At 46.4% G+C, this 25281-nt stretch overlaps 1 protein-coding gene across 3 annotated transcripts in view; it reads left to right on the top strand.

The window, feature by feature from the left end:
- Positions 1 to 25281, top strand: part of LOC309647806 (phospholipid-transporting ATPase IB) — a 546353-nt gene that overhangs the window by 473561 nt on the left and 47511 nt on the right. For all 3 annotated transcript variants that reach the window (XM_082435527.1, XM_082435526.1, XM_082435525.1), the window contains exon 34: positions 20499 to 20587. In XM_082435527.1, coding sequence (XP_082291653.1) covers positions 20499 to 20587 — 89 coding nt within the window. The remainder of the gene's footprint in view (positions 1 to 20498; positions 20588 to 25281) is intronic.

The raw sequence follows: 25281 nt of genomic DNA, 5'->3' as shown, positions 1-25281 counted from the left end.
CTATGTGCTGAGAATATAAAGATGAAATGCTTGGCCATTGCCCTTAAAGACTTAGAGAAGGAAACAACATATAGTAAATATGTTGTATGTAATGCATGAAATATATACATGAAACAAATTACCTCAAACTACAAAAGAACAGTCAACCTTGGGGCAGAGTCCAGGAAACTATGGGAACTTCTTAAGTATAATAGTTACTCCCCTCAGCAAGCTCCTGAGTTCAGGAAACTATGGGGACTTCTTAAGTATAATAGTTACTCCCCTCAGCAAGCTCCTGAGTTCAGGAAACTATGGGGACTTCTTAAGTATAAGAGTGACTCCCCTTAGCAAGCTCCTGAGAGAAATAGAGCGTTTCCCCAGGATTTCAGGGGCAGGACAGCATTGCAGTAGGAGAGAAGAGGTTCTAGGACCAGAGAGATGGGAGAGAGGGCAGGGGAGGGAGTGGCAAGGGTAATAAATGCACACAGAAGGGGAAGAAGTGGGATCAGGAGTTCAGGACGAGAAGGTAGCTTTGGACGAGAAGAGAAATGCCTTACCGTCTAAGATGAAAATGCAGTTCTTGTGGGTGTGACTGTAGGTACATTGATAAGTATAAAGAAGGTTTAGCTTTGAAGATTTCAGGCTAAAGTCCTCAATTGTTTTAGGACATCTTCCACGGTTAAATCATCTTTCTTCAACGTCAGTGTGAGTGTGTCTGTCACAGCTTCATCTTGACGTTTTGATATGGTCCAGATTCTAAACAAGATGGAAAGATCCTCCCCGATCTAACTCCTCTCTGTGCCAGCCCTCCCTCACTCTCTGCTCTGCTATATTAGTTCCTGGAATGTTGCAGGCTCTCTCCAGGCTCTGGAGCTTTGCCCGCCTCCCGTGTTACCTGATCAACTCCCACTCCTCCTTCAAGTTTCTGCTGAGAAATGGCTCATTCAGGAGGGTCTTTCCTGATTCTTCCCCTCTCCTTCCCTCAACTGCCATCCACTCCAGACACCCTGTTGCCCACCCTCTCACTTTCAAGGCCCTTATCATTCACTTAACATCCTTCTTCTCCAACAGAGTGGAGGCTCTGGAGGGCATGACCTGTGTCCCCACTGAGCACACGATATCTCCAGCATGTGAAACTGTGTCTGGCAGGTGGTGGGTGTTCATTGGAGGTTTTGCTAAATGAATAAATGAGAAACACATAAATTGATGGATCATGTCTCAAAAAATAAGCTTAAAGTTTGAAAATAGAAATCAGTTATTAGAAATAACAAAAAGTTAAATTTTAAATCACTGCAGAGCTAATATAGTTTTATTTAGTTAACAGAAATGTTTGGAAGAATGAACTAATGAACTGAAAAATGGCTTGGTAGTAACTTTCCTTGACTCCAGAAAGCCCTGGAGGACCACGGGGGCAGCAGGCAATGTGCGTTCCCAGATTCTCCTGGACTTCCCTCTCCTCTGCTGATTTTGTGTTTCCTATCCCTCCTACCCACTCTCCATCCTTTCACCTTCCTTCCTTCCTGGTGTCTCTGGTTCAAAGTATGTTCTAAGACGAGCGCATCAATGCTAGTTCAGTACTGGGCTCCCCTCCTCCACCACATGTCTGGTCCCCGTGCTCGGGAAGCCCACTGTCATGGTATTTTTCACCTCCCTCCCATGCTACTCAGCACACCAGAAAAAGTTAAGATTCAGTATTTTATCACTTTCACTGGACAAAATTTAATGGCTTCTTCATTTCAGAAGCGTTTGGTTTTTCTCATCAAAAATAGATCAGGTTTGACGTATGGGGGGCCCTGAATCATACTTAGTCCCAAAATAGGCAGGTAGCTCTGTCTATGTCAGCGTTCTGAACTTTTGTTGTCGTAATGCCAGTCAGTGTTTCTCCGCCCATGGGGCTGCTCTTGGGCCAGCAGGGCTAGAAAAGAAGTAGTCTGATGCTCATTGGAGTAAATGGGTTCACGTTGGGAAACGCATCTTGACACGTCAGGATTTAAAAGGTCTGAGTATTCATAAGGTCTTATCTAAGCCACTCACTGGTTATTAGTTCTTCACATTGAGATGTGTAAATCCTCAGAGGTTCATGATATATCCAGGCTGAATACGTGTGAACCTTTAAAAAAGAATTGGCACATTGAGTTTTCAGCTGAAGACTCAGTTTTCTGTTTCGTCTTCTCTGAGGTCCGTCTGTTCACAGAGCAGTGCCGTCCTTCCCCACGCCACTCTCCACCAGCTGCGTCCAAAGCCCAGATAGAACTGTGGTCACCGCGTCTCCAGAGCTGCATTTGATTTCGCTTTATGTTTGTTACCATTTCTCTTCTTCTTCTTCAAACATTTTACACGGATGAAGACGGCTTTGAAAGCAGAACACCCGCATTTGGTATCACTGCCTTCATTTTTCTTATGTTTTGGCTTCAATCACAGTGCTTTTAATATTCATGAAGTCTGAAAAAATAAACATCCTAAGACTATTTCCTCTGAATGGAAATGTTATGGTTTCAAACCCCAGAGAAAACAATTGGGAAGTTCTACAAACCCACATTTTTCTCCCTGAAAGTTGGAAAGGAGCTCCAGCTTGGCAGAAGGAACAACTTCCCTGACACTTCTGGGCTTCCCAGAGTAGATGGCGAGGGGGCCTTATTAAGGAAGAGGCAAGGAGTCAGCAGACGTGCGTATTTAAGGAGTCCCTTTGGAATAATAGATACCAGAATCCTTTCAATGATTATGTAATTGAAGAAGGTAGAAGAATTATTTATTCCGTTTACTTCTCTGTGTTCACATGGAAATTGTTGACAATATTTCTCAGTCCTCTCTCCTTTCTTTACTTTAAGCCTACATTGATATTTACACCCCAAAATTAGCTCAACCAATCCCTTATATATTGAAAGGAATAAAGAGCAAGAACTTCCCACAAATTTGAAAGCCAACCTATTAAGAAAAATGAAATGATTATTCTAAATAGTTAAAAGGAAATTGATATCAGAAGAGGTATTTCAATAATAGAACATAGTCCTAGGTTTCCTGTGCTACAGTCAAGCCCGGTGGATCACTCCTTGTGCAGACGCTCTACCTTGTTGCCCAGTGGGACATTCCCAAGGTCACCACTTCTCTCCCGCCCTCTCTCCCTCATGCTTTATCAGAGGACAGTCCCATGCCCCACAGTGGTGACTGAGCTGTCACCACCTTCAGTTTTGTGTTTCTCCTCTGTGTCGTGTGTTCTCACCTTCTTTCTCAGGAACCGTGTGATTGCTCTATATGCTAAGACTCTTCCCTAGGTCACCATCTGCATCCCCATGGCTGACTCAAGTGCCAGTAACAACCTCTTGGGTTCCCACCACTTCCTGCTAAGGATGCTAAGAGGACCCGTATCTGGGTGACCACCCTCCCTGGTAGCTGGAAGTGGCCCTGTGAGCCACAAGTAGCCAGTGGGCACTAAGGAAGTGAGCCAGGGCCTTCCAGGAGCTGGGTGGGCTACCTCCGCTTTCCTCCTGGAAGGCAGATGGAGTGTCTAGTGCTACTGCCGCCCTCTTGGGGCCATGAGGCCACAGGCGAGAGGAAAGATGAAAGCCAACAATGAGGGTGGTGCCGCCGAAGGACGGGGAAAGCCTGGGTGCTCCAGAGCATGGAGGAGCAAATACCTTCTTCCAGAAATATTTGGGGAGAAAAAGCAAAATCAGCCACTGTTTGTTGTTTGAGCCACTGTTGGTTGAATTCTTAGTTACACACAAACACAACCTAACTGATACTCCCTCTCCCCAAAACAAAACAAGTATAAAAACCATGCCTAATCCTGGGACTTCCTGTACGTTTTTAATTTGTCTGTCTTGACTGGCTTTCTCGCTAATGTGAGCTCCCCAAGCATCTTACTTGTCCTCAGTCTCCACCCCATAAGTTACTCTGCGCCCTTCTTCACTCCCAGGCTTGTTGAGAGAGTAGCCCACGTTACCCAACGCAAGTTCCTGTGCCCGATGCACAGTGAGGCCAAACAAACTGAAACATCCGAGTTTGGAGCGGAGAAAGGTTTATGGTAGGGCTGAGCAAGGAGAACGGGTGGCTTATGCTCAAAAGAACCCCAAACTCCCTAAAGGTTTCAGCAAAGCATCTTTAAAGACCAGGTGAGGGGGGTGGGTGTATCCAGCGCATCTACCAAGGGAGACCAACAAGACACAGTCTCCTCCAGAATCTCACATTATAGTGCAGGAGAGGAAACCAGTCACCATTTCTGGACCACACAGGATGAGAGCCGAAATGAAGATGCAGCGATGGACGGTGGCATGATGTGACTCCCTCCCCTACAGCAGAAAAAGAGCGGGACCAATGGTGGGCGGATGCAGTGCAGAAGGTGGGTCTCAGAGAGCAACACGAGGGAGGAGACCTGTCACCATCCCTTCTTCTGGGATGCTGCGAAGGAGGAATGCCAGCCCGCTTGGGGATTCCCGGGTACCTGTTTTGTCGCAGCTTCCCACAAGAAAGAAACTTTTTCATCACTTGAGTAATCGCGGCCCCTCCCCACAAAGGAGAATAAATGGAAAATTCTTCCTTTAGGTCGACTCTGAGCATCTGCAGAAACTGCCCGAGCAAAGATCAAACTGGAAGGCCAGCACCTAGTGGTCCTTGGCATCAAAGGCCACAGGTTGGTTTTCTTTCTGCCTAATTTTAATATGCTTGTGAGCCTTGGGAGGCTTAATTAAAACTGCAGGGGAGCCAAAGTAAGCACAGAAAGGGAACCGTTTTGATGCTTCAAAAACCCAAGCAAACAGAATCTGTATTATTCCATTAGGTATGCTTATAGGATTTGTCTTGGGTGTTTGGATTGCTCGAAGCCTGCTGGGGAAGTCAGTCACGGGCTTTAGAGCTGAAAGGAACCATATTTCATGCCCCCCCCAAATTTCACTTTTCATCCTCCCGGTTAGGTTTCCCCACTCCCAGTGCGTTATTGTGAGCCTCAGATGAACTTTTACTCTGACTTCTGTTTACTCAGCTTTCCTTCTGCTGATGCCGGATTACACGACAGGGCCAGCCCAGTTTTTCTGCCTGGTTTGGCAGTCATGATATTGGATTGCTTTCCTACTTTTCCCTGACGGCCTTTGCTTTAATAAGACACGGGGTTGCCTGAGAGACACCGTAGACCACGGTTCAGAGCACGGGGTCTCCCGGCTGGACCACTTCTTGTCTGTGTGACCTCAGACGAGTCACCATCTCTCTATGCTTTGCTGTGTCACCTGCCAGAGGGCGGTCGGGGTAGTGGAAACTGTGCCAACATCATAGGCTTCGCTGTGTTAATTCAGTAAGGAATTCGTGTCCAAGGACTTAGCAGGATGCCTGGCTCGGGACGTGTGTTCAGTAAGCGGCAGCGGTTATCGTGATCATCCCAGGACACAGGCAGGCACACCCGCATTGCTGCAGCCAGTGGACCCAGGAAGGGCTGTGCACCTGGGTCCCCTCAAAGCTTCAGAGCTCTGAGCTCACCCAACCTAAGAGGGCCTCGAGGTCGCAGGAGAGGCTCCACGCGCGGGCACACGCAGGCTGAGGTCAGTGGTGTCCACGTGACCGGCCTTCCCAGCAGGCCTCGTCAGTGACAAGGGCAGCTGCAGAAGTTCAGCTGCTGGGGCCAGTTGGTTGTTACATGACGGGGCTCTCGCTCTGAAGACAGCGCTCAAAGAGTCGGGTCTCCAGGGGAATTAGTGCCAGGATCACGGTCCCGGCGGCACCTCCAGGCCGGCAGCCGTGTCTCCCAGGGCTGGGGTGGTCCGGCCTGAGAGTGAGCCCACTGCCAGCCCCTCAGGGAGGGTCACTCCTCAGTCACTGGCTCACCAGGGACCCACAGACTAAGGACTAACCTGATCTAACTGCTGGAAAGGCACCCAAGCGGGGGGGTTTGCCTGATGCCAGTGGAAGAATCCTTAAGAGTCTGGATGAAAATACTTAGTGTCAGTTGCTAAAGATTTAGGAACAGGTGGCACGTGGTTGGTACTCGTGTGCCGGGCCTTAACTTCCTTTCCAGATGTTTATACTCCAGCCAAGCCGGCAGTGTAGAACATGTAGTGTGTGTGGCTGGCCTCTGTCAAAGTGGGTTCCCCTTCACTGTCTCCAGTGAACCTCTTAATAAGTGGCCGCCTCTGACATCAGCTGCTGAGGACACAGGGGTGTAGAGAACACATCTCTACCATCAGGAGGCTTTCAGTCTAAGGAAGAAGATGAGGAAACAGAGCAGCATCCTTGAGCATAAAGCAGAATCACGAGACACAGGGGGAAAGGGGGGTGCACTCGGGGGTCTATGGACCCGGATCAGATGTGGTTCTTACCTCTGGCTCCAGAGGAAGATCATGTGACCTCTTTGGACCAGACTTTCCACATCTGTGAAATAGAGGCTACGGCTATTATTGTAGGGCCATCCGTGTGTATTAACTTACGGATCGGCAAGTGGCCAGTACAGCGCCTGGCAGACAGTAGTCATGCGAAAAATGGCAGCAATAGCATTGTTACCATTATAGAGGGACGCAGGGGAGGAAGTGTGCCATTCTGCCTGGAGAACCCACGAACTGAGTCTTGAAGGAGGAAGAGGAGTTCTCACAGGCAGGACAACGGCAGAGGCGGGCACTGTCAGCTGAGCCAAGAACAAGATGGGCAAAGGCCAAGGAAAAACAAAACAGAACCTTGAGGATTTGAAGAGATGTAGACAGTTGAATGTGGCCAGAGTGCACAGGGCTGGGGATGGAAGGCCAAGAGAAGGGTCTTCAATGAAAAACCACAAATGGCCTCAGATACCCTTGTAGACAGTTAGATTTTGCCAACTTTTGCAATGCACTAAAAAGTCCAGGGCCGGGTACTGTGCTAGGCTATTTATATATGGTAGTCAGTGCCCAACAAGCAGCCTGCAAGGATAAGATGGCCCCAGTTTACAGGTGCGTGCACGTGGCCTCAAGGAGCTTGTCACTTCAGCATTCAGCTCACCGTGTTAACTTTGGGGAATTAGGCAGGCTGCCCAGCTGAAGGGCATGTCGTCTCTCTTGATATTTCGTGTTCAATTGTGTTGCCTTATTTTCTCTTTCATATGTACTCATTCCCCCTCGGATGCATTTGGAAGCAAACGGTACCATAAATAAATAAAACACACCGTCTCCACTGATGAGGAGGCTTGGGAGGTCACCTTCCCCAACTGGACCGCCTTCCGGATGAAGTGGGGCTGTGCTTCCCTGTTAGAGGTGATGCACTGATGCAGAGACTCGTGTTTACTTTGGGTCATATTGTCTCCAAATAAATCAAGCATCCTGTTAAAAAACAGCACACTCTGTTTTACTTTTTTAGGATAGGTATTAGGCTTGAGCCCAACATCAGGTAATATGGGACATGCGGTTGAGATGGAAGCTGCGGATTTCATGAAATTTTGCGTGTCACCCAGAGAGGAATAAGGCCCAAACCATCGTCAGGTGGAGCATCCTGAATTACAATGTCGGAAAAGTACACGTGCGCGTCGACCCCTAGGAACTGGGGTATGTAACGCACCCAAGGACCCCGAGCTCTGTAATCTTCTCTGCTGCTGTACACCTGACCCCTCGAAATGCTCACCACGCATTTATTTTGGACAAGTTCTAAACAGGTGTTTCCTCTGCGCCCGCAAATGGTTTAACCGAGAGCCTTGCCGCATCCGGTGGGCTCAGCTGGAATCACAGGGCTGACGCCGTGTGAGCCTGTCGGCTCAGCTGTGTGACGCTGACGGCCAGGACTTGCCAATTCCCGTGCTGGTCAGCACTGGACGCAGAACAGATGTTGGGGATTACAGGGGAGGATTCGGGGAGGCCGTGGGCCGGGTGTCTGCGGAAGTAATTCATTGTGGGGACGTGGACAGGCCCTGCTGAACCTGCAGTGAGAAGTTCTAGGAAATGAGCCTCAGTGGGCCCGCAGATCAGGACTCCAAACACATGTTCTCCTGGTGTCCTTGGCATTGAAAGAAAAATCGTAAATCATCATCTTCAAGTCCAGCTGAAGGGAGGCGGGAAGAAACCCTAGTCCCACAGATGTTCATGTAAACTCTAATCTGGGAATTAATTAGTGGGATCGTGACACGGAAGCGGCAGAATAGCATCCTCTGATTGATTCCATGTGAGTCATCGGGAAACAGTTGGCAGAGCCCTGGAAGGTTGGCCGTCCATCCCTCGCCCAGCTTCCGGGAAAATTCCTCTAAGGCTGGCCTTGATTTACCCCAGTATAACACAGAGCTGTTCCTCCCTGCCCGTTTCTTGCCATCCTCAAGTTCCTTTGTCCCGCGGCTCCACCAGCGGTATTTTTATTATTGTCTAAACCCTCAGCCCGCTTCCCAAGACACTATGAGTTAGAGGTCCGAAGCGTACAGCGCTGTAGGTGACAGTTTTAGTGTCTGCTCAGTAGACCACCTGTGAACCTCGGCGCTCCCTTAGCGCTGCTCTGTGCAAAGCTAACCAGAAGACGGTTACCTTAAGTGCTCCCGTGGGTTTAATGAACTTCAGTTTGACCTTTCTCATACAATTCAATTGCATTGGTCAGTACATTTCAATAAGTGTTATTGGTTTTAAAAAATGAAGTTATTTAAAGAGCCACAAAGAAAGGGATGCTGTGATTAGAATCATCTCAACCAGTAAGGGTCATTGAAGAAAAATGTAGAAATAAGGCAAAGTATTTAAATAGGGATTCTAAGAGGAACAGAACTCAGGAAACATGTTTTTTTCAGATTTTTCTCTTCCATTGGTTTCATTGCCAACTTATTTATAGCCTGTTAAGGATTTCAGCAGAAGGAATTACAGGCAAAGGTGTACATTCAGCTATTCCCGCCTTAGAGTTGATTTGAATTTTTTGTTTTTGCTTTTTCGGGGGCTAAACATAAATGTTTGTGCTAGGGAGAAAGCAGGTTGTTAATAGGGAGAACAAAGGAATGACGATGGCTTACTAATAAATGTTTTTAAAGAAAAAAGAGATAAAGAAAACACAAAATTGTATATCATTGGCATTAAATGCCATAGTGAGTAAACAAGTAAAACTGTGAGGAAAAACAAAGTGGATCCTTGAAATAAATATTGGATTATTCAAAATCTCAAAGGCATTAGTAGACTTCATTCATGCAGTCAGCTAGGAATTTCTTTTTTTAACAGCGACTCAAAGTAACCTCATTGGTTTTGTTTTTGAAATAATGGGAAAGAAGGCTAATTATCGTATTTGTTTCTCCTCTGAAAACCTCTTCATTCCTCCAAAATTAATAGAAATATAAGAAGACAGTTCTAAAAAAGCAAAAGAAATCCCTCAGAGCCTTCAACAATATTGAGGGGAACAAAGACATAAGAAAAGAAGGTCTAAAATGCCATATAATATCCCTTATATGTGGAATCTAAAATACAACACAAATGAACATATCTATGAAACAAACAGACTCACAGACACAGAGAACAGGCTTATGGTTGCTGAGGGGGTGGGGGAGGGATGGAGTGGGAGTTTGGGATTAGCAGATGCAAACTATGAGATAATAGAATGGATAAACAACAAGGTCCTACTGTATAGCCCAGGGAACTATATTCAGTATCCTGTGATAAACCATGATGGAAAAGAATATGAAAAAGAATATATATATATGTATAACTGAAAAATAAAGTAAAATCTTTGTGCTGACCTCTTAAAAAAAAAAAAAGAAGATCTAGATGATTTTATGAAGAGCAAATGGTATCGTATGTTATTTACATGATAACCCAGTTCTAACATGGGACGATGCCGAAATGTAGTAGGCTCTCTATAGAAGAATCAGTCAGAAGCATTCACGTGCCATTGTATCTAAGAATTTTTAAACTTGGAAAGCTGTATCGAAAGGAGAAATTGAAATATATGGGAAAGGGAAATGTAGCCGATGTGTTTCTATTAGAGTGTGATGAAAAAAAATTGGATCTGTTTTATGTAAATTTTCAACAGCGACCTGGTGAAGAAAGTCCAAAGTACATTAATTAAATTTACAGAGCCAAAAAAAGGTGAGGACCCAGGAGGTTCGATGTAAAAAATACAGATGGACTGAGGGAGATGAGAGGAAATGGACAGACTTTTACAACATGATGTTCAGCTTGGAAATATGCATGCGAGTACACTGGGGAATACTAGCCAAAGGCAGATAGCTGGTTTAAAGGAGAAGTTAATAAAATGTTGAGTCTGAAAAACTGTACAGACCAAAGCCAGGAAATTACACAGTTACGGATCCCGCAGTAAATGTAAATTAGCCCCGTCGCACATAGGTAGTATTTCATATTCCGGGTTGTGATGTTAACTTTCACGCCTAAACATGCGTGCACGTGTGTGTCTCGTCTGAATTACGGTTGTAATTACAGGAACAAAGGTGCGACCAGAATGCGCAGCGGGTCTCCTGCTCCTTTCCCGAGTCACCCAGGAGCCTGGGAGCCCGAGGAAAGAGCGAGGAGGAGAGAGGCTTTGGTTCCAAGTCAGTTGTTTACCACAGGAGCTGGGATCATGGTTCCTTAACGATTGTGAAGCGGCCTTGTGTGTCCCGGGGTCGTGGAAGGCCGTCCACAGCACCTCGGAGTTAACACTGGCCCTTGAATTTCCAAAGCCACACGTTCCATGTCATGCCCTCTCTGCCGTCTCCCCGGGACCACTCTCCACCCTCCCCTCCCGACTTCTTACCTTTCAAGGCTCTTCCTCCTGTCCCGTCCCCATAGCCGTCTCAGGTCCTGGACAAGCCCCATCCGGCCCTCCTCCCTCCCCCATTTCCTCATGATATGGCTGCACGCCCGTCCTCAGCACCCTCCCCCTTGTCATCCCTAACGTCTCCTCACCTTCAGAACACAGCTCCATCCTGGACTCCCTCCCCCTGAGATTTCACCAAGTCCCGGCTCCTTTTCCTTCTCCCCGCCTCCTAGTATAGGAATCACCCGGACGCTCATCTCAAGCCTTTCCTCACCCGGTATTCCCTTTCTTTGTGATCTCATTTATTTCCACAGGTTCACCCATCACTGTGTACAAATGAGCCCCGAATAAATAGGGCTAGCGCACCTGTCTTGGGAGAAGGTGTGGGCCCTGGGGCCAGACGGCTGGGTTTGTTACCAAGTCCAAGCTCGTACTGCTTGCCGCACACAGGCCAGTAAATCAAGAGCCAAGGTGTTGGGACAAGGAATAGTGACTTTATCCGGAAAGCCAGCAGGCTAAGAAGATGCTGGACTCATGTCCCAGAGAACCATCTTCCCTGAGTTAGAATTCGGGCTTCTTTTGTACTAAAAGGGGAGGGAGTAAAGTCCTGGTTCGGCCTCCGGAGGGGATGTGTTGATTTCTTCCTTCCTGAGGTCATTGGCACGTGGGCCTGGTCAGGATGTTTCCTGGGAGCTAAACAAAGGTGTTTAGCTTAATACTCATTCCCTGGGGTGTGTGTGTGGGGGGGGCAGGGGTCCCAGAGATGGGCCGTTATGTGTAATTTAAGCTTCTAGGCGACATCCCTTTGGCGATGAACTTGTAATAGAATACAAAGGTTCTTCCCCATTTCAGGTTCAAACCCTAGACCTTCCTTGCCTGACTGACCTCATCTGCAAGCTGGGAGTTACCATATAGCACCCACCCCACGGGGCTGCGGGGAGGATGGAGCCAGCTGATTGGGGAAAAGGGCTGAGCACACAGCAGGCACAGGTATCTGTGGCTCTTTCCTTGTTGTCATGGCCGAGCTCATCCATCTCCACAAGGTGGTCATTATTGTGAGCTGCAAGCTCTCTCCAAAACCAGAACTTTCTGAAAGTTGGCCTCATTCAGCCTCAGAACCTGTGCTTCCACCTTCCCCTTCCTTGCTGGCTCCTGCTTCTGCATTAGGCTCTGTGCCCCCTGCCCATTGCCCTCTGACCAATCAAGGCTCACCTTTGTCCCCCTGGCTATTTTAGAGACCCCCCCCTTTTTGTGGAATTTTTCAACATGGTGGCAGACTTCACACGTAGAGACAAAGGATGTGGAATTATATCCCCAGCCTAGTCCAATGTTGACATGCTGCTTGCTTCATATCTTTTCAAAAAGAAAAAAAAAAAAGAAATGTTAGCCCTGCTATTGAGTTCTGCTAGTAGCCCTCCCAGCCTCATTCCCCTTGAGCTAGAAATACTCTCATTACTTTCATGTTTACTATTTTCGTGCATGTATTATGTATGTATAAACCTGTAGAAAATATAAACAATAGGCAATGCTGATTTCTGCAGGGTTTTGAAACTTTATATAGGTTGTATCCTATACACCCTTCCCCTCAACACTGGATTGCTTTGGTTTTTTTCAGAACTGGTTTTTGAAGTTTATCTAGAGTGATGTAAGTGTAGCTGGCTCATTTTAATGCTGTTTTTGGTTATATAAATATGCCAAAATGTATGTCTTCTCCTATCGATAAACATTTAAGTTTTTGACTTTTGGTGGAGGTCAGTCACCAAAAATGCTGCAGCGAACATTCCAGCACATATCTGCTTGTGGGCATGTATGAGTTTCCCCAGAGCACACGTGTAACCGGGATTGCAGTGTGCACTGGAAATCTCTCAATCTGTGGCTTTTCTTCAAACATTGTTTACGGTGTCCTTTACAGCAAACGTTTTCCCTTTTAATGCGAACTCCTCTCTTTTCCTGCAACGTTTCTGCTGTTTTGTATCAAATTTTCTAAAAGCTAATCAGGGTCAGAAAGATACTCTCCCACCTTTTTTTCTACAGGTTGTTAAGGTTTTGCTTTTCACCTGTCCTGTCAATGCCGGCCAGGATGCTTTGGAGACTAAGATGTTGGTTTTGCTTCATAGGTACCAACCTTAATAAGACTTGTCCTACCGAGGAATAGTGAGGACCTCAAGACCCACTCAGACCCACAGGCTGTCCCGATTCTGAGCCGTCGGTTGACGGACATGTGCTGTGTTGTCTGTTCACTGGGCCCCAAGACGTGGCAGCCTGTGCTTCACTGAGTAGATGCACGCCTGCTCGCTGAGTCAGCACATGGCATCGTGCTCTGGAACAAGGACATTACCATGAAATAGCCCAGTTTTTAAATTCATCATTTAAAAATGTTACATTTTAAGCAGAATAGAAGAAGACAAGGGTCAGAAATGTTGCAGCAGAGTTAATTTCTGTTCGGAAAAGTCAGAGTAGGACTTCTGGGCCAGAAATGGAAGCTGGATTATATACATCTGAAGGCTTGCAATTTATTAAAATAAGAGTTATTGAAACACTGGCAAATATAGTAAAAAAAAAAAACAAAAAAAACTAGTGAACTATGAGTAGACATTAAAGCCACTGTCTGTTAAGAACATGGATCTCAGACCACAGGACAGGCCCTGGCTCTAGACTCAGAGAGACCTGGGTTCACATCCTGACTCAGCCCCTTACCTGGTGACCTTGAATTGGCCACTTAACCCCTGAGCCTTAATTGCCTCATCTGTAAAATGGGAACAGTTAGTGTCTCTCTTGCAGGGGTTTTTGTGGGGCTTAGAAATAATGTACATGGGAAGAGAGGTTTAATAGAAGAGAGGAGAAGCAGAAACCAAGACCCACCTCTTACTTGTGCCTGAGGCCAGTGGTGTCACTTAATTAAAGTAGGAAATGCTAGGGGAGGGGCTGGAAGAGGGGAGGGTTGGTTTTCGGCTACTAATACACGTGTCTTTTACTTGGGAAACGCTCGTGGGGAATTTGGAGCTGTTGCAGGGTATGCTCGTGGGTCCTTATGTGCATCCAGCAACGTATCCATGGAGACGAAGAAAAGGTACCTTAACAACACGCCCTACGTTCTGTGAGTGGGTGGAGATGAAGCCTTGAAAGGCTGTGTGTCCTCCATCTCTATGTCTCTCCAAGGGACCATGAGGCTGGCACGTAACGAGTGCTCCAAACCACTGGAGGAGGGAATGCAGACGGATTGTTGCTGTGAAGTTTCTAGTTTCGTGAAGGAATCAATCCATTTTAAAAGTAGAAAGCATACATACACTTTAATTGCTCAGTTTGGTCCTTGGGATGTATCGTTGGCAATCCTCATTTGGTTATCACAAACTCTTTATGAAGTCAAGTCTTTTCTCCCCAAGAACATTTTTTTTTTTCTGTTTAAAAAAAAAAAAAATGCAATCTGAACTTTGGTTAGAGGAGCCTTAAAAAGTAACAGCAAGAGTGAGAGAGAGAGAGAAATGCAGAAGGAATCCGTGGGGGGCTGCGGGCTGCTGCTCAATTTCATTTGCAGTTGTCAGAGTTAAAGAAAACAGTGGAGAAAATGTCTCATCGAGGGGTCCCCGGACCGTTCTGCTCCGGAAAGGCAGCCGAGGGATGGAGCGCAGCCAGCTTGGCTGGGGCTCAGATGCCGGGTGCCATGCGCCAGCCCCTGAGCTCATTCACGGCTTCTGAGTCATTTTACAGGCAGAGCTGTTTGCAGAGCATCACAAGGCCCTGTACAGATGTTTGGGGGTTGGGGGAGCCAGGTAGACTTCAAGGAAGGAAGAAGCGTGTGTTTATTTTTGAAGGTTTTGTCCAGGGCTCCTGGGGGTTTGGGGAGATAGATTGTCTGTGAGCACAGCTCACAGGGTGCTGGGTACCACAGCCCCGCGAGGGAGGTGCTTCTGCTGTCCTGATCTTACGGCGGTGGGGCGGGGGGGGAGACTGAGGAACGCAGAGGGCGGTGGACCCGTGCGAGTGTCACAGTCTAAAGCTGAGAGGCGCAGTTCCGTCCCAGGTCCGTCTGAACCCAAGGTCCTTGCTCTTCTCTACCTGCTCAGCTGCTGAGAAATCCCCCAGAGCAGCAAGAGTTAGTAGCCCGAGGCCGCTGCCTGGGGGCAAGACGTCTGCTGCCCCGGCACGTGCTCACTGCGACTCAGGGGGAGAAGACGCACAGCGGCCCCGTCCCCAGGGAGAATTCTTCTTGTCCGTTCTGCATCCGTTCTGGAAGTAGATTGAGAAGCACCCCCAAGAGATCCAGTGGGTGGGAAGCAATAAAAACTTGATCCAGAGCAGCGGTAGGAACCACATGCAGCCTGAATCAGCGAAACTGTGCTGTAGTTGAAGCCTGGTGACTCACGACCCCTCCGTGACCTCCCCGACGCCTGCTGGTACCCCACTAAGTGCCCGCCTCAGCTCCTGTGCACATCCTGTACCTGCGATTGGCCATCTAATGCACAAATTATTTTCAAACCCAGATATGTATCCCGGACGTTTAAGTCCACTCTCCTTAATTCATTTCTTTTTCCGTGAAAACACCCCTGACAGTGGAGGAGAGAGAGACGCACACGTACCCCAGGAGCCCTGGGGAGATATCCTGTAGCATTCATTGCGTCTCCAAAATAATATCTACTTGGTTTTATGAAAAAAAGAAATCATTCGGATTTATTGGGAAAATGTTCTTGGTTTGAATATGAAGTGATCTGTTTTTCAGATCTTTGGGTGAGACTGAAGACCCAGGAAAACGTGGCCTGTTTATCAGGTGGTTTTTTATTCTAACTTAGAATATACACATCTTCCAGGTCATATTAGCACTTTTTAAAATATTCCAAATGCCCGAAGGAGTAATTGATGAGGACTTTTCGGTGAGATAAGGGATGTCCCATTTAGGATAGGTGTGTGACTTCACACGTTCTATTAATTACCTGATTTCCACTGTATGCCTCTCCATTCATGTCACATAGGAAAGCTGGGGAGGTGGCCCTTCCTGGGGTCCCTCCTGTCAGGTCCCATGAGGGCTGCTTGCCTTCTGTACCTGGAGTGCCAGCTCCTGGGGAGGGGATGTCTTTTTCGTCCTCAGAAACAGTGATTTTGCATCTTCAGTTTGTGGTCCCTGCCACCTAGGGGTCTAAGGGGAGCCCCGAAGGCCAGAATGACCTCCAGGATCTTCTGGTTCTGAATTCCTCTTCACTCTGTGCTAAAGAGAAGCAAATGGCCTGGGGCCAGTTCTCCTCCGGCCGTCAGTTCTGTGTGACTGGAGACTTCATCACCCCTCAGCCCTGTGGAAGCAGCAAGGGCTCTGGAACACAGTTTGGGCTGAGAACTCCCCCTTCTTCCTGGGCCGCGACTCAGAGTCACCATACTGGTGACACGCAGCTACATGGCGAACGTTTTTCATGAGCATTTAGCACGTACTCTCTTTTCTCCTCGGGCACAAAAGCTCCTGGCAAGCATTCTCCATCCTTGCAGAGCGACCGCTGAGCCCGTGCTCTGCGTGACGCTCTGTAGAGATCAGAGGTGGTGCGTGGCCTGGCGTGGCCTGGCGTGGCCTGGCGTGGCAGTCGGAGGTTCACCTGGATCAGTGTCGCGGCATCCACACAGGTGAGCGGTACTCATACCTGAGCGTGAAGAACAGAGTTTAGCTTCTGCCTGCATCACAGTTGACACCTGCTGCCTGTCACCAATAAGCAGCTTGTTTGCACTGTAGTTTGGGAATTCTGCAGCGTGCAACTCAGCCCTCCCATCCGTCTGAGAACAGCGCTGGGTAAACCTCCCGACAGTTGGAGCAGAACGTGATCTTCTGGACCCACCTCCCCCTCAAGTAGTCACTCTGCACCACTGTTCATTCGCCACTTCTAGGATGTCTCCATAAGATGTGTGGTTATGTCAGTAGTGTAAAAAGAAAAAAATCCAGTTAGTTATAGGTAATGTGTATGGCACTTACCATGTGCCAGGCACTTTTTATAGTGCTTTGCATTAATCATTCATTTAAGCCTCATGGTAACCCTATGAGGTAAGCATTACATTTTCCCCACTCTACAGAGGAAGCAGCTGAGGCACAGGGTCAGTAAGAGTGTGTGGCAGCGCTGGGCTTGGAGCTGGGCAGGCTTCTGTGTTCTTTGTTTTGGTAACTGCACGTCCTCCAGATTTTCTTTTATTTACTTTTGCTTTGGGGTCTGGTGTTTCTGGTGTTCAGTCCAAGCGTACCTTGTGCCTTGAGTCCTGTGCTATCTCTAAACTCAGAGCTGTTCTCCTCTGCTTGGGGGCTCGGCGGGGGGGAGGGGGGGAGAAGGAAGCCCCTCACTCCTCACACACAGGGAGGGAGTAGGGTTTGGGGTCCACCCGCCTCAGTTTGAATGTTGATGGCCCTGCTTTCCTGCCCCAGGTCCCTGGGGGAAGTCGCGGACTTGATTTCCTTCTGTAGAAAGGGGACCAGGAAGGGTTACATGGAACGCTTTATGGGAAGTCCTGGTACATGGTGACGCACCAAGAAATCTTGGTGTCCTCCTCCATCTCTATCATGGTGTCTCGAATCTGCCCCGCACCAGGGAACACAAACTGACCTTGCCCAGCTCAGGCTCCTCCAGCCTCCTTTCTAGAACCTTCTCTCATGTCACCATGACCGTGTGTGATGTGGAGCCTGCAGAAGCTGCTGAGTGCTCTAATCCCTGGTCACGTGTTTCACGGTGTCCCCGGTCGATATTCCTGGTCTAACAGGACGTGGTGCTGTGCAGCGTTACACCCAGACCAGCACTGCCCTCCCTGGGCTTTCCCCAGCTATGGCCTCAGAATCAAGTAACTTTACCCCCAAGCCGGGGGTTCCTATGCATTTGGCACCTAAGTGGTTAACAGTCATTGCTAGCTAAAGGTGTGTTAACTGAGGATGCCCTTCTTCCCAGTGGGGCCGTTAGCACATCAAAAGGGTACTTTTAAAACCTCACTCAGTAGTACAGGTGAGAGGGGAGGGGGGAGTAATTAAGTGCTGTTTGTCACCTAGCCCAGCTCGGTAAACATTTTTTTTTAATTATTCTGAGAGAACAAGAGCAATCTGAGTAAATTTCAATACCAGAAGCTGTGGCCTTAGCAAAGATTTCAGTACCCCAAACCTCAGTCAATCTGTGAAAATCGGGATAGTAGAAACCTTTCTGGAGACACACCTTTAAAATTAGTTATGTCCATTATGTGTTTTAAAACAGCTCCAAGTTTTTAAAAACCAGTGACAAAACAACAGTACTTCCAAATCTCCATGTAACCTTTGTCAACTGGGGAGAGGGCTCCCTATTTTGAGCAGGGCAGTTCAAAGGTCATTTTCCTTATTTCCGTCAGCAATGAGAATTCTTACTGAGTTTCATAATCTATTTTAAATAGTACACGATTGTTGGAAAATGTTATTTTTATTTTTTTCTCGAAAAAATATTTTTCCAGCTTTATTGAGATAGAATTGACATATAATATTGTATGTTTAAGGTGTACAACATATTGATTTGATCCACTTATATCTTGGAAAATGATTACCATCATAGCATTAGCTAACACCTCCATCCCATCACATTAACTATCATTTTTATAAAATCTTACTCTTAAATGACTGTATTCTTTGCTAAATACACCAGCCAATGATCTAGGGTGTAGTCCCACAAGTATAGCTTAAACAAGGCCGCCTTCTGTCGCTGGGTCAGCCAAGGAGGGATTCGAGGGGGAAGGTGGGACTTGCAGAAAGAAAGGACCTGGATAATCTAACTCCTTCCTGTGGTTCGCTTGGGCCACTGGCGTGGGGCGGGGAGGGGGACGAGGTAAATTTTTAGTATGTGTAAGTAATACGTTTTCTGTATGAGAAATGGGAACTAGAGCTAGCCGAAGAGAGATGAAAAGAAAACTGCAAGGCACTCCCTCTGATAGACCATTTCGTGCCTTTTTCCTGACATGCAAGCACGCGGGGGGTACAGGGGATGGTGGTCTGCATAGTCTCAGTGGATCAAGGCCTGGACCACTGAACTGCATTTGAGGCCCTGGAATGTGTGTGTGTTTGTTTTTTTAAGGTGAGGAAATTCCCAAACAGAACTTACAAAAACTGTCGTATGTATTGATGTATACTGACATATATACAGCGCTTAACACTTAAAGATGCAGTGTAACTTTTGGGTGGGCGGCATCGGGAGATCACATCTCAGGTTTAATTCTGAGACTTGGGCCAATCCTGCTTCCTTTCCCACCCCTACCCTTGTTGCCGGGGGAGGTCCCCTTCAGATGCTCAGAACCCATCCGTTTTATTAGCAATGTCACATCACACCTCTCTATGTCAACATTGTAATTCTGCATCCCTTTAATTGCTACACAGAAGTCTATTGGGTGTAGGAACCACAGTATAGTTAGTAAGCCCTCTTCTGGGACACTTATTTCTTACTTCCTTTGACGGTACAGCACTATGTGAATACTCTTGTACTTGCTTCTTTACCCAAGTTCTTACTTGTGTCCCTAGGATGCATTCTGAGATGGGTAATTGATGGGGCAAAATGTACTCACATATTTTTAAGGTTTTAAATTGCTCTTCCAGAAAGCTGGCACTCTTGTTTTTAGAAAAGGAGAAAGCAAGTGCTCTAGTGCCAGGGTTGGTGTTCAACTTTACCCCAGATCTCATTGCTTCTCAGTTTTGTTGTCATAAAGTTCTGACACCACAAACAGGGCTACACGCTGGGGTTCAGTGGCAAGACTGACGTGGTTAGGTGTGGGCCGGAGCAGAACACATCGATTGCAGTAGAATCCAGTGGTGAGAGCTTAGAAAAGAGAAACCAGTGAATGTGAAGGCTTCCGTCACACTTAACTTCGGTCCCTGTCCGAGTAGTTGGCCATTGCTACCAGCTCCAGCTCTGGCCTCGCTCACTCAAAACAAAGTTTAAGGACTCTGCCTTCCCAGCCCCGATTCTGTTCAGAGCAAACTAACTCTCCCCCTCCCCCTCCCCTCCCCCCTTCCCCCTTCCTCCCCTCCCCCCTTCCTCCCCTCCCCCCTTGCCTCCTCCCCCCCTTGCCTCCTCCCCTCCCCCTGCCTTGGCCCTGAGCCCTCTTTTCAGCTCCTCACCTAACTGACATCTGCCCCTGTAACTCTTCCTTAAGACCCCCTCCCGCTTCCTCCCAAATGCTCTGTGACCCTGCATCCCGGGAACTGGGAGTCTCATCGTCGGAGCCTGTGTCTCCCTGTCGTCGCCTTCCCTCTGTCCCTGTAGCTGTTGAAACCCTGCTTCTCTTCCCATCACATCCCACACTCTGTCGCTAAGAAGTCTTCCCAGCCTCCTGGCCTTCCTGTCACCCCCAGAGCATATAATCGTGACACATCCATTCCGTGTGTGATGTAGGAGACACCACCCCATTTTAAGTTCCTTGAAGACAAGCACCGTAACCCGTTCACCTTCCTCCTCTGGGTGCTGAGAACCGCTCTGCCCTGCACCCGGGTGCTGGTTACATCAGTGAAGGAGCAGTGAAGGACCAGGAACTGATGGCTACGGGGGTGGATGCAAGGCGCCTATGGAGTGAACTTTATTTCTGTGGAGTCTGGTGGCTCCAACATTTCTCCAGAAGAGGGATTTAGGACAGCATTCTGACCAGAGTGGGGGCTTGGAGCACTTTAGAAAAGGGGACAACACTCGTCAAAATATCAGGATGGAGACAAGAGCTGAGAAGATCACGGCAAGGAGCTCACCCCGCTGGTCCCCTTCACGTTCTTCCTGGGTGTATATTTCAACTTTCACTAGTTTAATACGTTCTGTTGCTTTTGTGTGATGGGGCGTGTTACACTGATTAAATTATGTCTCTCTCTCTTTTTTTTTTTTTTGAAAGAGCATTAATGCACATGTCACTTCTGTTTCTTGCAGGCAACCATGGTCCTGAGCTCTGCACACTTCTGGCTGGGATTATTTCTGGTTCCTACCGCGTGTCTGATGGAAGATGTGGTGTGGAGAGCGTAAGTGAAAGATGACGTGGTACCCCAGGGCTTGTCCGATGCCCTCCAGTTAGTCTTCAGTTAGCCCCACCGTAGGGTATTAGATGCTGTGGGACTTCTGAAGAAACAGGTCTCCTGCCACCTGCCAGAAACGGATATAAAGGATTTGCGGTTGTGTCTTCTTTTTTTTTTTTTCTTTTTTCTTTTAACCTGTGCTTCACCTTAATATGAGAATATAGTCAAAAAGGAGTCAGGCTGTGTGAAGGTCAAGAGAGATGTTGCTTGTACACGATTATAGGGGAGAATTTCTAAGTACAGATCCATTCCATCAGGTTTAAGGAGCATAACTCAAAATTCATTTCTCCTTCTATCTAAAAAATCAATGCTACGTGATCACAGATATAACCTGGCTTTAAACCCCATGCTTAAAGGGAAACTGTATGTTTATGTAAGTCATTTCAAATCACCAAATACTTGGAATCAAGTATTCTTCATTTCTCCAAATAATTCCCAGTAGGAATCCTTCAAATATAATTCTTCTGAAGTGTCAATTTACAAGTCTATGAGAAGATTAATCACAAGGATGAGATTATAACATAGGTTCGATAGAAAATAATTCATGCTCGATTTTTGTTTATATGTTTCAAAATATATTATTTCCTAAGTATCTTATGTACAATTTAAAAAAAAAAAAAAGCTACTGAGTTCCAAGACAATAGAAATTTTATTCCAAATGAGGTCATATTGATTTTTATTTGGGGTAGGCCTGATGATACCTCCTACAGTTGCCAACTTCCCTGAAAAATTGCAACTCCTGGATTGGCTTTACTTTGGGCAAAGCATAATTATTTGGGGCCCCTGAGGTAGAGAATTGAGACTTTATTCCAAACCTTCCAGGAAAAGACATCAGATTTCATTTCTCTCTCTCCCTTCCTCCGATACTCAGTGAGAATTGTTCTTGCCTGACAGTTAAGGATGTTTTTGAAAAAAAATCTTCATCTTGGCATTATCTTGACAACCGATGATACCTAATGCGGAGAGGGAAGGGGAGAGAGAGAATTTTATAGCACATATTTTAGGTGTTTTTTTCTTTTCTTCTCTTCACTAAGTGTGACAACTGTTAGTGAACATTAAATAACTCTAATTTCTTAAATGCCTTGATTTACCACTGCTTCCATTTTATCTGCTAAAACTGTTCTTTAGATAGCAGGATCAGAATCCTTGGAAATGAAATTATAATGCCCAGGAAAGATGGTTTCTTAATCTAATAAATGAACTGGAAGAAAATGTTAGTTCTACGATTTGCTCTCGTAACATAGCCCAGTTGTGGCACAATATAGTACCTTGCCAAATTTCTTCAATTTTGCAAGATCGTCAAGTTAGTTTTAGGTAAATAGAACGTGGTGTTGGTTACATCAGATCACTTTTCAGTGTACAGGGGTTGAGAACAGTGATTTGATTAGAAATCAGTCTCAGCCTATTTTAATTCAACTGTTAAATTAATGTCATGAAAAAAATTTTTTGTTGAGATCGAGATACTTGCCAAGTGAGATGCTGGCAGAAGTATCTTTCTACCATTTCAGAGAGCGTGTCTCTGCCTCCTCATCTGCTTTCTGGATCTTTTCCAATACATTCCAAGTAGAAGTTCCCAGTCACCATGAAGCAAATTATCTATTCCCTCCAACAGGATTTGTTTTTGGTTTTTCCTGGCACTGTAAAATTAGTGCTTTTTACATTTTAACAAGGATACATCAAATGACACTGCTTCCAGCTCCACCATATGGAAAGAGTAAAAGTCATTTCCTTTCCAAGGAGCTTGCCAGCCAGGTAGGAGCAGGTTATATTGCCTGTCACCTGCAGTGTTTGCCCAAAGTATATGCCCAATTTATAATATACAGTTAATGTCTACACTATACTTATCCCTCTCCTCAAAAACAAGAATTGGGCACCTTTCTTTGGACATGTTCCCTCTGATCACCGGGCCCATGTTTTACTTCCTATTATACTCCCAGCCTGAAATATTTCTTGTTGAGTCAAGGAAATTCAGAGGCTTCTCCCAAGAAGGGAAAGCATGCTATGAGTTGCTTACCTCTGATGAGACCACGATACTCAACTGTCATTTCTCCTGCTTCAGCTTTATAAAATGTGTCCTGTTTTTCCTTCTGGCACACTGAACGAAAATATTCATCCTGATTTTCCAGAAAACAGCCCATTATTTGGTTCAAATCGTGGAATGTTTCTTGACACGCGATGTGCTAGGCTGCACCTTGGACTTGAGAAAAGAGTTTGCGTTACATGATGGGGAGTCGGGGAGTAGCTGGACAGTTTGGCTGTGGTGAGTCAGCTGGAGGCAGCATCCGGAACCTTCTGTAGATTTGCGATGGTTCTTCCATCTTGCCTTGGACCAATCTTTTTTTTTTTTTTTTAAATATTTATTTATTCGGTTGCGCCGGGTCTTAGATGCGGCACGCGGGATCTTCATTGCCACGTGCAGGATCTTTAGTTGCAGCATGCGGGGTCTAGTTCCCCGACCAGGGATCAGATCCCGGGTCCCCTGCTTTGGGAGCGCGGAGTCTTAACCGCTGGACCGCCAGGGAAGTCCCGCCTTGAACCAATCTTAAGGCTTTTTGGTTTGGTTTTGAATTTTGGTGGCTAACTCTATTTTGAAAGAGCTTTTAAATTCCTTTTAAAAGGCAGGCCTGCCTTTTCACATACATTTCTGTACGCTCTGGTTTGCTCTGTCTTCCTGCATTTTCCCTCTTTCCTTGCCCAGTCTCTCTCCCATTTCAGGACCTGCATTGTTAACAGTAAGGAAACAAAACAGCATGAGGTAACTCGGTCATTTTTTCCATTTAGTCTCTCAAATTTCCCAGTGAAGAGCCATTATTAGACTATCTTAAGTCAGATTTGGACACCGTGTAATACCTCCTCTGTTATCCTGTTAACCAGAATTTTCATGAGGGACCAAACTAACACATCTTTTATTAAAATAACTGATTGATTATATGTGATACCTGGCTAATGAATATTTTTATTATATGCATGAAGTTTAAATTGCCCAGAACTATTTTAATATCCTTTAGCTTACGTGCTTCCAAAATGTTTACCTATGACAGCATTTTTAGGTAAGCTGCCATGTACTTAACGCTCATCGAGGAGAAATTCATTTATGTTGCTCTATAAAAATAATATAAAGCTCAAGGCCACGGAACTTAGGAACCCATCTCCTTTTGTCTAGCTGTATCTCTTGTACCTTACCAGTCAGCACACGATGCATTCAGCAAGTCCAGAATGACTTCATTTCCTTTTTATAATCCCAGATAGGCAGTTCAATGGAAATAAAAGGTAATAAGAAATTCCTGTGTACAACGGGGCCTTGATTTTTTTTTTTTTATACTTTCTAACTAGACTAATTTCTTTGAAGCACATTGTATTTATATTTTCATCCCCATTTAGAATTTAACATTTCCTTCTGACTTGCTCTCCTTCCGTAAGAAAAGAAAGAAAGAGTTCAGGAAAAAAGTTTCAGAAACAAGAAGATGAAAAGTTCAAGATTCTAAGCTGACTTATTTATTTCAAAAATCCCTAATAACCTGGAGATACTCCTGTTCTATCTGAAGGCTCACTGTGGGTTACCACACTCCCTTGCAGGGGCTAAGTGCCCCTACCTGAGCCTTTTGTGATCACCTGGCCTCTTGACGTGGGGTTGGGTGAGCAGTCCTGGACCCCTGGGAACCAGCTGTCCACAGGCAATGGGAGAGATCCAATTTCCATGCCAGTGGCTAATGCTTAGAGCCTGGCTTTTGAAACCTATAAGTATTAGGCTTTAGTCCATTCATATGCAGACTTTGACAGGGGAGGTCTTAGAATCATTTCTTTAAGTAAGGCCTTATTGGGTAAAGGTTCTTGAGAAAATGATTTTATTCCATTTTATTTTTTAAAATTGATTAATTTATTATTTATTTTTGGCTGCGTTGGGGCTTCGTTGCAGCGCGCGGGCTTTCTTTAGTTGCGGCGAGCGGGGGGCTACTCTTCGTTGCGGTGCGCGGGCTTCTCATTGCGGTGGCTTCTCGTTGCGGAGCACGGGCTCTAGGCGCACGGGCTTCAGTAGTTGTGGCTCGTGGGCTCAGTAGTTGTGGCGCACGGGCTCTAGAGCACAGGCTCAGTAATTGTGGCTCACGGGCTTGGTTGCTCCACGGCATGTGGGATCTTCCCGGACCAGAGATCAAACCCGCGTCCCCTGCATTGGCAGGTGGATTCTTAACCACTGCGCCACCAGGGAAGCCCGAGAAAATGGTTTTAAATTGCTAGAATCCCCTGTATGTACTGCAGTGCTTCATGCGGAAGGACTAACCGTGTTCTCATACTGGTTAAGTTCCCAGGCTGGCTCACGGGAACTAGCCTACTGGAAATATTAATGCTATATAATTGGATGGTATCCATCTTGGATATGGATGCATTTTCATCCACTGGGAACATGAACAACGCCCAGGAGCATCAAGATACTGAAATTATTTCCCTCTCAGGCAATTTTGTGAATGAGTGAAAACCGGCAGCTCCAGCACAGTGGGTCAGATTCTCTCTTCTCTTGGCCCAAGCTGTAGATGTCCAGTGCTTTGCGCCCTGTGGTCCAGTCTTCCTGTTCCAAGCCTGCTTCTCTGTGTCACACTTCCCCCTAGCCCCCGGCCCAGAGGATAACGTTGGGGGCTGGTCTA

Source organism: Balaenoptera physalus (genome assembly GCF_965194825.1).
Source record: "Balaenoptera physalus genome assembly, chromosome: 18".
NCBI classification, from domain to species: domain Eukaryota; kingdom Metazoa; phylum Chordata; class Mammalia; order Artiodactyla; family Balaenopteridae; genus Balaenoptera; species Balaenoptera physalus.
Note: the sequence above shows the minus strand (reverse complement) of the source record. Positions and strands in the feature narration are given on the sequence as shown.